General features: G+C 34.5%; 2 protein-coding genes across 3 annotated transcripts; both read right to left on the bottom strand.

Annotated features, from left to right (window-relative positions):
- Positions 1–3,623: 3,623 nt before the first annotated feature.
- Positions 3,624–5,215, bottom strand: LOC145086376 (UPF0481 protein At3g47200-like). 2 transcript variants are annotated; one of them, XM_079024126.1, is made up of 2 exons: positions 5,119–5,215; positions 3,624–4,984 (listed from the first exon to the last, which is right to left on the bottom strand). In XM_079024126.1, the coding sequence occupies exon 2, from the start codon at positions 4,873–4,875 to the stop codon at positions 3,661–3,663; it is 1,215 nt and encodes a 404-aa protein (XP_078880252.1). In that variant the 5' UTR covers positions 4,876–4,984; positions 5,119–5,215; the 3' UTR covers positions 3,624–3,660. The 2 variants fall into 2 exon arrangements, with proteins under 2 accessions (XP_078880252.1, XP_078880251.1); XM_079024125.1 differs by lacking the exon at positions 5,119–5,215 and having other exon boundaries at positions 3,624–5,112.
- A 5,230-nt stretch (positions 5,216–10,445) lies between these two features.
- Positions 10,446–12,270, bottom strand: LOC145089328 (peptidyl-prolyl cis-trans isomerase CYP71-like). The gene is made up of 7 exons (XM_079027778.1): positions 12,218–12,270; positions 12,038–12,113; positions 11,763–11,870; positions 11,490–11,666; positions 11,167–11,384; positions 10,921–11,053; positions 10,446–10,451 (listed from the first exon to the last, which is right to left on the bottom strand). The coding sequence occupies exons 1-7, from the start codon at positions 12,268–12,270 to the stop codon at positions 10,446–10,448; spliced, it is 771 nt and encodes a 256-aa protein (XP_078883904.1).
- Positions 12,271–12,907: the final 637 nt, after the last annotated feature.

The following is a 12,907-nucleotide window of genomic DNA, read 5'->3' as shown; positions in this document are numbered from 1 at the left end:
ATGCGGATAAACGACGTAAACCCTTGGAATTCCAGGTTGGTGACTGTGTACTGTTAAAGGTCTCACCCTAAAAGGGAATGATACGTTTTGGAAAATGTAGGAAACTGAATCCAAGGTATATTGTACCATTCAAGATCCTTTTCAGGATTGGCCCGAGAGCCTACAGACTTCAACTACCACAGGAACTTAGTAACATACACCCCACCTTCCATGTCTCCAACTTGAAGAAGTGTCTGTCCAATGAGACTCTCGTCATTCCACTTGACAAAATTAAAGTAAATGAGAGTCTCCACTTCATCAAGAAACCTGTGGAAATCATGGACAGGGAGCTCAAAAGGATGAAACAAAGTTGCATACCCATGGTCAAGGTTCATTGGAACGCCAAGCGAGGGCCTGAATTTACTTGGGAACGGGAGGACCAAATGAAACAAAAATACCCACATCTTTTCCCTAGCTCGTGAAGAACCTACTCAAGGTGCTAACTTCGGGACGAAATTCCTTCTAACGAGGGGATGATGTGACAATTGTTAATTTTGAATCAAACTAATTCAACAAGTCAACTCGACTAGTATTAGATTTTAGGATAAGCACTATGTTTCCTAACGTTCCTAATGTACAACTTACAAGTTGCAGAAGTGTGTAACAGATGAGGTTGCAGTTATTTCATTGGATGGTATTCAGGTGGATGAGAGCCTGAACTATGTTGAGAAACCCATAGTAGTTCTGGATTGAAAAACTAAAGCTCTTCGTAATAAAGAGGTGAGGCTAGTGCAGGTTCAATGGCAGCATCGGAGGGGCTCCGAATGGACCTGGGAGCCGAAGGACAAAATGAAAGAGCATTGTCCGGATCTATTTGCGTCTTCGAACTTCGAGGACGAAGTATAAATCAAATGGGGGAGAGTTGTAACATTCAAAAATCCAGGTATTTCATTTAACCCCTTGAAGTATTTAATTTATCGCATTTGAGGACCCTCCGTATGTTGGGCGTAAATGTGTGTATGCTTAGCATACACAAGTGGATGCATTAGGTAGCTTAGGCTCGTACGCAGGGCATACAAGCTCGGACACGAGGTGTACAAGGCCGAGGTCTAAAACCCTAATGGTCGAACTTGTGCCCTATATATGCTTATCTATGACCTTAGACCCCATTCCTTACTAGCCTCCATTGCTTTCAGACATCTCTAAAACCCTAACTATCTTGTGAATGATTCTTGAGCTTGAAGTGCCTAAAATTACAACCCCCCCCCCCACCCCCCCTATTTTTGTGTGCTAGCAAGGAGATGGAAGTGATGAGCAAGCCTTGAATGTGGGAAGAGCATTTGGATCCTGAATCTTGAGAATCTTGAAGAGCTTGTGGAGGTAAAAAACTCATACCTTGCTATTGTTTTTGCTAGTTTGAATTAGAATTTGGTTTTAAGTTTTTTCTTGGTCTATGGAACCTCTTTTGCGGGTTTAGGTAACTCCAGAGGGTTGAGATGTTAGATCCAAGCTCTTTAGGCATGTTGAAAGCATAAAAATGCTAGCTTTTTTATTATTAAGACTTCATGCATGAATTTAAGGTCTTAATGGGTTAAATGAGGTGTTGGGTTTCCATGTGGCATGAAAGGGCATAAAGTTGCCAACTTCATGCCCTAAGACCTCTTAGTCGACTCAGATCTGGTTTTGGACATTAGGTTTCCACGTATTAAGTACTTAATGGCTTTTGGTGCAAAAGCTTACCACCTCAGAGCCAAGTACGCTAAGTGTACTAAGGGTGTATGTTGTGCATAAAGTTGCCAACTACCTTTTACGATGCGCATAACACCTTAGAGTCGAGTACGCTAAGCGTACTAAGGGTGTATGATAGGCGTACACCTTTAGTGAATCTTGGGCTTTCAATGGGCTTTTGAGCCATTTAAGCCTTGCTTAGCCTTGGGCCTAGATCGATTAGGGTAATTGGGCCTGGGACATTATTTTTGGGTCATGGTAGTTAAGGTTGGGCCTATTGGGCCTTGTGTCCCATTATTGTTTTGGACCTTGTATGCGGGCCCATTTAGGAAGTAAGACATATGGGCTTAGTAAAGAGTGTTGGACTTAGGATTTTGGGCCTTTGGCTAAGTTGTTTCATAATCCTAATTAGGGTATTTGTATGCTTATTCAGTGTGAGATCTTTTGGATTAGTGGCCGAGCAACGATTGTCTTAGCAGACTGAGGTGAGTCTTCTCACCATAACTTCGGGTCCAAGGCATCAAGGTCGACCAAATATTCATTTGTGTTGTATGTTATATGTTATGTTTGGGTTGAAATATACCCCACGGCGGGGGACCTAGTATGACACGACGAGTTGAAATATACCCCAGGGTGGGACCCACTACGATCGGTTTGGGTTGAAATATAACCCAAGGTGAGGCCCTAGGGTGGGGGCCCATACTTGTTTTGTGTTGGAATGAACCCCAGGGTTGGGCCCATTTGTATGTATTGCATGTGTTATTTTGGGAAAACTCACTAAGCGTGTACTTACAGTTGTAATGTGATTTCAGGTGCGTCTAGTTCCAAGGGGAAGGGTCTGGCTTGATGGCGCAGTCCGCATTCATTGATATGGATAAATTGATGATTTTGTATGATGGTTTTTTGTAATGGATTTCTAGTATCAACCTTATGGTTGTAAACATTATTTAGAAATGAAAAAATTTATCTGGATTTTTGGGCTGTTACATCCAGGTTAAACCTAGTTTTACTGGACTTGGGGAAAAAAATTGCTAATAAAAATGAGAAACTCATTTTAATTGCCAACATGATCATGTGAACCACCAAAACAAGTACCTAATAAAACATACTATTTTATTTTTTACGTAGAAATTTAATTTGTAATGTTAACTATGCATAATATATTATGTTAAGTTCCGGTTTTTAAACTTGATGACATCAGTTTTGAAAAACAATACTAATAAAAATGAGAAATTTGTTTCAACTTGTTGATATATCGAAAATATATGATATCAAGGAATCTTATCTCATTCTGCATTGTTGGTGGAAGGAAAGATGAGAATCAAATCTCTTAGAAAAGAAGACAAATCTAAACTAGAGGAAGTCATTTTTTTTTTATTTTTGCAGCTTGTCTTTTGCAAGTTACATAGTGGTTAAGGGCTTGGACCTCTTACAAACTCTATAAAACCTAAAATGTTTGGTTTAAAGTTTGGGCTTCTTTAATGTTGCTCAAACTAATTTTTTTAGTAAAAGTATTTTTTTTGTTTGAGTTTGTCTAATTTTTTTTAGTAAAAGTTGTTTTTGGTATCACTCCTCCTAGTTCCTATGTCCGTCCCTACTTAAAACGGCTTTAAGAGGAGGAAGATGGTCTAGACCTAGTTTGATGCCTAAATAAAGCGGTTTTTGTTCCTTTTTTTTGGGAGGGGTGGGGGTGGGGGTGGGGGTGGACTGGGGGAGGAGGAAGAGGAGAAGAAGCGGGGCATCGTTCAAATAAAATAATAGAGGTGACAATGGGTTCGGGTTGGTTGGCGGGTTTTGGGTCAATTTTTGCCAGTAAAATAAAATAAGAACAACTAAGTGAAACCAACAAAAATTAAAATTTATACTTGTTGAACATGGATGTTTTAAAAAAAGAGAGGAAGAAAACCTTATAGAACTTGTAAAGAAGCAAAAAAGAAAAATACACATAATAATTTAATGTTTAATAACAATCATTGGATTTGCGGCCTTGATTGTAAAGATTGTCTGAACTACCGTAAGAACAAACAAAACAATTCCAGCAAATAAAGCAATCATATTCCATGGACTACTGAAATATGTACGCTTCAACCCTGCAGCAGCATTAGGCCAATAACTATTGTAGTACACATCCAATTCTTGCCACTCTTCATGGTAGAAAAATTCCAGTAAGGCAACATCTTTGCATACACTGTTTATCATATTCACAGCTTTCTCATTCGAGCATAATTTATTCGCAATAACACCTGATTTTACCAACTTTGCAACATCGTCTGGAGTATCAATTAGCATATCCATGGCACAAACATATGATGTCACGTAATTAGGAACTAGAGATGACTGCTCGTAAATAATGAGGTTCCTTAAAACTGGTTCACTGTCATCATTAAGAGTCACTTTTGGCATCCGCAAAGTAGGCTTACACCAAAACCATGGGAAGCATGAAAACCTTGGTAATTCTAGTTTCATGGCCATTGCCCAATTTGCATCTTCATTAGGCCTAAAGTTCACCCCTGCTCTATCTAGGTCCATGGTCACGTGCCTCTTTGGATGTGTTCTAGATCCTGTCGGGATATCATGCAAAGGCTGGAAACATTTGTGTAGAAAGCCAAGAATATGATCATGAGTTGTATCTAGTTTGAAATTACGTTGTACTAAATTTGCTCCAAAGATATTGTAGTGTTTGAGAAGGATCTTGATATGGTTTGTAAGAGAGGTCTTTGGTTTAAATTGGAGAATAGTAGACTCAAAGATGTCTTTAAGAACAAAAAACGGGATTTGGTTTTCTATCAACACCATATCATTAACTATTGATGGAGCAATCAACATGCTTACAGGAAATGGTCCATCATCTTCTGAAAGAAGGTGAATGAAATCAAGTATGAAACAAGCATCTATAACCATCATTCTAACAAGTTCTTCATCGTTGTAGATCATTGACTCTGCATAACATGCCTTGACTAGTTCTATTTTCCTACTCACCTTGTGCACACATTCTTGTAACGTTTTCTCTGGGTTGCAACCTGAAAGATCCAGTAGATGATGTAAATAAGTCGTTTTTTGAACTTCAAATTCTTGCAAATTTTTATCTTGTCTGTGGAGAGGTCCAATAGAGACCACCCGAGGGTTAAAAGAACTTGGGCTGTGATCTCGGCACACTCTAGGAACCATGAAAATTGATGCTAAACCATGATTGCCAAGTTTTCTTCCTTTTTCTTTACAATCAAGCAGAAACTGGACAGAATGGCAAAGGCTATCTCCAGCTCCAAGCTCCAAATCGCTAGTTGCCATTCAGAATATTAGTTAGCTTAATTTCCTCTCTAACAAGTTATAAGATATTTTAGAGGATAATAGATTATATGTGATTAAAGAAATCACATTAAAGAAAAGATACAGTAAAAGTGATGGGATTACCTTCTTTACTGTGTAAACTAGTTCAATATTTGTTTGAGTTTTTGCACTTTCAGTTTGAGGTTTAGACATTGTTGTCTATGGCTAAGATAGATACATATGTGGCTAAGATATATGGTGAACCAAATTTCACCCCACTAATATCTAGCTAAAACCTTCAATATAATAATTATTATTTTGAGATCTCTTATTATTATTATTATTATTATTATTATTATTATTATTATTATTATTATTATTATTATTATTATTATCATACTATAAACAATATATCGTCTTAAATTTATATTATATTTATTTATTAATATTAAGAATTTGAGCCTGACATTATTGCAATCCCATCTGATTTCTTAATATATTACTTATCATTATCATTATTTAATAAATATAGGGATGAAAAAATTGGCCGACTTTGCTTAACTTTTCATAGACAATAAACGGATGTCGTTGTTAGCACCAACTTATTGAATCCGCTGTTAAGGGAATATATTAAGTATCTTTATTTATTTAAATAATAATTATACTATCATATCCCAAAAATAAAATTATTAAGCTTTTTCTATGTACGTAATTTTCAACAAATAAATAATAATTATAGCAAATATATCTTAAATATAATTACTACAGTTATTACTATTTTCCATTGTTGTAAAAATCTCGATTAGGTCCCGATTAATCTCCGATTAATCCCTACGCGCTACTCAACCGATTAGAGTGCGCCTAGCGATTAATCTTTGCATACATAATGAGTGAAACATTATAAAACGATGAAATTTTAACATTTTGAAGAAACTTTATTTCAATAGAAACTATTTGAAGCATGATTAGTGTTGTACTAATCATATTAACCTATTTTGTTATCATATTAGTAGTATTTACGAACTTTGATATGATATTAGTCATATTTAATTTTTTAAAATTCAACAAATTAGCAACTAATGGTCCCCGATTAATCTCCGCCTATCCGATTAATCCCTTGACCCCAGTCCACCGACTAGCTAACGTCGAACGTTTTTACAACCTTGCTCTTTTCTATATAGTAATTTACAAATATTAATTATACATAAATTCAATTCAACTCCGTATGGTAAAAAAAAAAATTGGTATGTGAAACAACGTAGGAGATAGGCGGGATGTTTTTATTTTGGAACAACATAAATTTATTAAAACAACTAGTGAGAAGCTAGAAAAATATTACAGTAAACTACATAGCTAATTGCTCAAGGAACGCCTAGCTTTTTTTACACCTATTCGAAATTCAAAAGCAAACGGTACAATTAGCGAGCTTAGGCAAAACTGTTCCAAAAATAAGACTATTTATGAATCTAGATATCACCCAAAAGGTAGAGATAACCATTGCATCAAACAGTTTTCGAACTGAAGTTGAGACCACAACCGTATTCACTTAAGAAAGGAACCACGAATCGACTCCTCTAGCAAAATAGAAAAACCCCACCAAATAGCAATATTCGACTATAAACCTTTCAAGATAGAACATATAACAAAAATATGAACTATTGTCTCCTCATGTAATCCTCTACTTGAGAACCTTTCTTAGTCGGGATCCGCCCTTGGCTTTTGGAGTCTTGGGTTGAAACAAAATAGGGATTCATGCTACCGGGTCCTCTTCATCCAAAGCAAAGGTGGGTGTAACCATATCTCAATCACGGAATCTCCCATAAGATCAAAATGATAAAGAGGTTAGTAATTTTTCATTTTTTTTCATAAGTAGGTTGCTATAATAGAATAAACTTAGATCCATTAGGGTGCATGTAGACATAGGGTTTTCAGTGGCGAGTCTAGAACTTAAAACCACATGGTTCACTATTTAAGTGAAACCGAAAAAATACTAGTTGCGGGTCTGGATTTGGGTTATGTCCTATAAGAAAAAATGATTTGAAGTTGTTAGAATTGTATCCGACGAGGTTTTATATCTTGATATATTTTCACAAAAATAATCATTTATATGCTAATAACAAAACACAATAAATAAATCATGTTGGTAATATTACACGTTACTAACGTGTGGACCGCTCATACGGAATAATAATAACAATAGTAAAAAGCCCCTACACACAATGATGAGGTGAACCTTTTATCTCTAATCATTGACTTATAGGTTGAAAAAAATTGACACTGAGAAAGGAAGATTGTTGGAGACTGGAGTTGCCGTTGACTGTGGTAATGGAGAGGCTATCAACGAAGGCAACAAATGTCGATGATTAACCATTTATGAAGGTGTGAAGCGGGAACCAGAGTATTGGAGAATAAAATGACATCTTCTAATTGACAAATGATTTCTTTTTCTTTTATTTAAATTTAAGGTTATATCATATTGGATTACATCTTAAATGAATTAGTTATTTGGGCTATTAAAATATAAAATATGGGCTTTGAAAAGCTTAAGTTGTACATTTGTTTTAGCCAAAAAATGTTAAGTGGTTCACTTAAAATTTTAAGGTAGTTCAAAATTTTATTTCTATATAACTTTTTATAATAATAATATGTGACAACCCGAAATATTTGGATCAAACAATGTCTAAATTTCAACCTTATTACGATGAATACCTTAAAAACCATTAGGGCATAAGTGCTTGTGTATGGAAGTATACATTTTAGAAAGCACATATAGGGTAACCTCTTGAAAGTAAACAAGTTCAGCAAGACAAAAGTGTGACAAGTTGGAGTTCAAGTTGCCATAAGACTTAAGTAAATAATGCAACCCAACAAGGATCAAATGATGTTAACACAAGAACTTGTAGTTATGACACAATCTTTATCACTCAAACTATTAGGCCAACATATTTGAGTTTCCTATTAACTAAGGCCTTAGAGCAATGACTTAAGCTAACATATATGCATATAAATGTGTAATAAGCTTTGTGGAACCATGATTTAATGCATTCTTGTCAAGACAACAATCTAGCACACCATGAGCATTTTCTTTATGAATTTAATCCTAGAACTTTACTTTGGCCGTGAACTACCCAAGAAACCCAATGTATGGCCGTGAACACCTTTGATGGGAAGGCTTTGGCCGTGAACCCCTTTGGTGGACCATCTTAGGGCGTAAACTACTTTAGGAACCACCCATTGGGCGTAAACACCATACTAGGAAGGATTATAGAGCGTAAACACCATACTAGGAAGGGTCACTACTAGAAAAAAGGCCTTTTACGACGCTCATTGCGCATCGTAAAACGCTCAGAAGACGCGCAAATGCGTGTCAAGGAAGGCCCTGTCATAAAGAGAGACGACGCGCATTTACGACGCGCATTTACGACGCGCATTTACGACGCGCGGTTACGACACGCAATGCATATCAAGGAAGGCCCTGTCATAAAGGAAGACGACACGCATTCGCGTGTTGTAACCTTACGACGCGTGTGTTAATGACACGCAATGCGTATCAAGAAAGCCCCTGTCAAGAAAGGCTATGTCATAAATGAAGATGACATACATTTTTGCGTATCGTAAATTTAAATGTTTAAAAAAAATAAATTTATATATTTATTAATTTTTAAATTAAATTTTCATTTAATTTCTTATAATAGAAATAAAATACTATACAAAAAATACAATCCATTGCATAATATAAAATAAATTGCACAAATTATAATGTCATACAAAGAATCATTCAAATGTTAAACAAAAATAATACATTGCTAACATGTGTTATACATTCCTATAAAACTAACAAATAATCATACAACTCTGTTTCTTACTGGAAAGGAATGCCAAACATGATTACAAGTCTCCCTTAATCTTGATTATAATCAAATGTATCTTTAATTCTTTATATAAATGAAGCTTAAATGATGTCTTTAAATAATGAACACAATAAATGTTATAAACCTTTTGAGTCCCCATAACATCAGGATCTGAGTTTTCTATTTCAACTGCAGGACTACCGTTAGTTTAAGGATCACTTTTTGGACGCTTTTTCTTCTGCATACATTAACAAACATGTTAACTTTCAAGAAATATATTTAGTTTTTAGGCTCATAGTGGCATGCATATAGCTGAGGTGAGAGAAAGGTATACATACAACTAGTAAGACATCCAGACTATCCATAACAGGTGGTTTCAAATTTTCATAATCAACTGCATTGTAAGATAACATGAACACAAGAAAGGTAATCAAAGGTTAAAATATTACATATTTACATGTTAAAAGTGTAAAGAAAAGATGATGTGGTTACACAGCTTACTATCAGAATTTAAGAGGTCGCTACTTAATGTGTGTCCTACTTGTGCCATAGGAATCAACTACAATCACCACACACACCGAAAAGGGTCATGTATATAGAAATGGTGGATAGAAGAGAAAGAAGATAAAGCTAAAAAACTACCTGCATTGTAGTAATAAACTCTTTGAAGCCAAGAAAGCCTTGTCGTCTAGAATCTGCAATTGCCCATACCTTAAGAAGTAGTATGAACAGGTGTAGAGAAATAGTTAGGACAGATTGGGATTAAAAGAGTAGAAAAGCAGAAAGACAACTATAAGCTAACTTCTGTGCCCTTATGAGCACACTTAGCAATCAAATTAATGATCAAAACTTGAGGAGGTAAAACACTATCTAAAAAATAAATAATCATTTATTTAGAGAGTTGAATGCAAAAAATAGTAACATACTCTTATTGATTTGTTCTAAAATCAAGAAATTCCTATGGTTTTGGTCCTAAGAAAGTTGAAATGACTATTTTTCCCTTTTACTTTTAATTAATAAAATATTAAAACAAATATGAAAAAACATAAAAAAATAAATTAAAAGGGCAAAACAGTCATTTCAAATCTTTCAGGGACCAAAACCAATTTTGTAGTTTTGTCAACAAAAAAATAGTAATTTTTATCATTTAAAACTTCAATTCAAAAACACTTAACCTCTATTCAGCATCACTTCTAGGTAGAAGGGTAAAATGGTCATTTACTCAATAAATAACCAGTCTATATGTTCATTCATTACTTTCAAGAGACAGATATCATTTATCCATCAAGAAATTTAACAGAAAAAAATTAAAAAAAGAAAAAATTAAAAAAAGAAAAAAAAAAAAAAAGGAAGAAAGCTCTTACCTGTTATGCAAAGGACCATACCATTAAGCAACAACCATCCCTCATGGCCATTCCTTGAGAAGAATTGATAGATATAATGTGGAGATATTGCCTTGAAAATAGAAGGGTAATGATATATGATGTTGTAAATTCCAATAAAAGGAGTAGTCAATGTCCATGCACCCATAATAGGTGAGAACAAAAAGCTCGCTCTTGTAGTTCCAAATTTTTGAACCAAAAAACAGAACAACAAGAACTAATGCAGACAGAGCTTCCACTAGAGCTGAAAAGTAAAAAAAAAAAAACATAAAAAAATATGACAAGATCTTTATAAATGTAGTTGAATAAACAAAAATCAGAGGAATGATGCACAGATGATGATGAAGCAGAGACAAATAAGAAAGTAGATTCAAAGAAGAAAGGATGGTTTTCATCCATGTTCCAAAGGTTAGTTTATAACTCGTATTTTTTTTCATTTTTAGCATTTTTAATGGTCATTTAGTCTCGTTTAGATGGTCTATTCAGTCTAGAAAGGCAACACTCCTTATGTTGTAACAGAGTTGGAAAGTCAATAAATCTTGCCAAGGTATAAAAAAAATATTAAAAATTGAATCTTGGCATACAAAAAACAAAAAAATAATATGTGAAATGTTGTGTGCATAATCTGGTAAATATATATATCATCAAGGATATTAATTATTATTTATTAAAATCAAATAAATCATTTTAAAAGCAAAAAGTAGGCTACTTACCACATTTTCTGGAAGAGATGTTGTAACAGACTTTCCAATATCTGATGCAGCCATAAGTTCATCAGGAGGAGGCTTTTCATTAAAGACATCCCTACCCTTGGTTGCATCATCAGGTTCCTCTGGTTCTCTTCGGCTATTTTTATTTTTATAACATATGAACAATCATAAATATATGATTTTACTTTTACACAAAATAATATATATATATATATATATATATATATATATATATATATATATATATACCTGAACAAATAGATTTTGTGTTTCTTAAAAGCACAGCATAACAAAGTAGGATCTGTCATGGGATCTTTGCTTTCATTCACATTTACAGCAGCAGCAGGAATTTTTCGCACTTTTTTACTGCTTTGATCACCTTGATACAAAGCAATTCTTAAAAACCTGTCATTATTTTCCACCTTCCCTAATATTCTGGAAACTTTGTTTGTGTGCAGATTTACAATCTATCACCAATTTATGAATAAAACATTAGAAAATAAAATCTTCGGATTACTGCATACACCTTAGAATTTGAGAAAAACAAAATGGCACAAGGTAAAATTTCTTACTTTAATACCAAGGAGAGTTGGATAAATAATGAAATTAGAGCTTTCATCAAATAGTGCATTTGGCTGTGGGACATTTTCTGTTTTTTCAATTTCTCTTTCAACTGCCATTCTTCTCCCAAAATCAATAGCTTCTAATCGATACAAAGGAACATCGCTTCTTTGAAGATCTTGAGCATTCTAAACAAACCAAAGTTAGGTTAAATCTTCATAATAGTTAAGGATATATACGTTTAAATGTCATGAAACTGAGGGTAAAAGAGTAAATTTACTTACCTCAAGTGATTCATCATAGACACGTCTTAGTTTACCAGTTCTATACCAAAATATACGTATTCTTCGATCTGGTGATGTGATTGCAAATTGTTTGCCATCTGGACTTACCTAAAAGAAAAAAACAGAAATATTTAAAAAATAATTGATGCTACATGAAATAAATCTTCTTTCTGTGAATGAGTGACACACTCTTTTATTACAAATTTTATCCTAATTACAACAAAATAAATTTTATAATAGCTATTACTCTCTACAAACTGAATTTAAATCATTACCTCAATAGCAGAAATAGCAGTTTTACTTTTGACAATCGCAAACAAATCAGTATCACTTTTCAACTTGGAATTAACCCTGAAGAATCCAACAAACAAGAAACATCAATATATGAAGCCAAACAACAAACAAAACAAGAAAATCATAAAGTATTCACAATTTCACACAATTACAAAACATACCCACTTTCAGGGAACTGAAGTGTAGCAGGATCCCAATATTCGATAATCCCCATGGTATCTCCAGATACCACAGTATCAAAAGCATCAATATATATTTACCAGATTATGATTACCTAGAAACATAGACGATGGCAACATGGTGGGTCTGGGTGACTAGGATGGTTCCGGTCTTCATGTAGCCATTTTTGTGTAATATCTAAGATTATTGAGTTCTTTTCCATGAACCGTTCTCACCAATTACCACCACTACTGGATTCCGATACACTGTTTCCAATATATTTTTCTTCAAACCAATGAAGTCGGAGGTTCAACATTGAAATTGATTTGAACAACAAGAACTAGGGTTTTGGGTCGATTTGATTTTGAAAGAAATGGGATATTAAAAACAAGAAGCGTCGACATCTGCAATCCATTTTGAGGCGTTGGAAGCAGGAGGAGGTACGGTTTCATCAATTTTGATTGTGGTGGGTGTTGGAATAGATCATGACAATGGTGTTGGTGTTGTCAATGGAGAAGGCGAGACGAGAAGGAGGAGGATAGAGATGCGATAAAACCTGGTGGAGAAGGAGAGACGAGAAGGTGGAGGTTTCGATTAGGGCTTATTCAATTGGTAGTTTCAATTGATGATTGATGAATTGTAGTTTTTAATCGGCACAGTCTGAGGCTAGAAGAGGCATCGAGGATTGAACG

This window comes from Lactuca serriola, chromosome 2 (assembly GCF_051521515.1).
Source record: "Lactuca serriola cultivar US96UC23 chromosome 2, Lser_US96UC23_V15, whole genome shotgun sequence".
Lineage (NCBI taxonomy): Eukaryota > Viridiplantae > Streptophyta > Magnoliopsida > Asterales > Asteraceae > Lactuca > Lactuca serriola.
Note: the sequence above shows the minus strand (reverse complement) of the source record. Positions and strands in the feature narration are given on the sequence as shown.

What these genes read in the sequence shown, in the direction of transcription:
- LOC145089328 (XM_079027778.1), bottom strand. Translation starts at nt 12,270, where the DNA reads ATGGGGATTATCGAATATTGGGATCCTGCTACACTTCAGTTCCCTGAA. An exon ending in CTTCAGTTCCCTGAAAGTGG is followed by an intron (nt 12,114 to 12,217) that starts GTATGTTTTGTA and finishes TGGATTCTTCAG; the next exon opens with GGTTAATTCCAAGTTGAAAA. An exon ending in TCTATGATGAATCACTTGAG is followed by an intron (nt 11,667 to 11,762) that starts GTAAGTAAATTT and finishes TGGTTTGTTTAG; the next exon opens with AATGCTCAAGATCTTCAAAG.
- LOC145086376 (XM_079024125.1), bottom strand. Translation starts at nt 4,995, where the DNA reads ATGGCAACTAGCGATTTGGAGCTTGGAGCTGGAGATAGCCTTTGCCAT.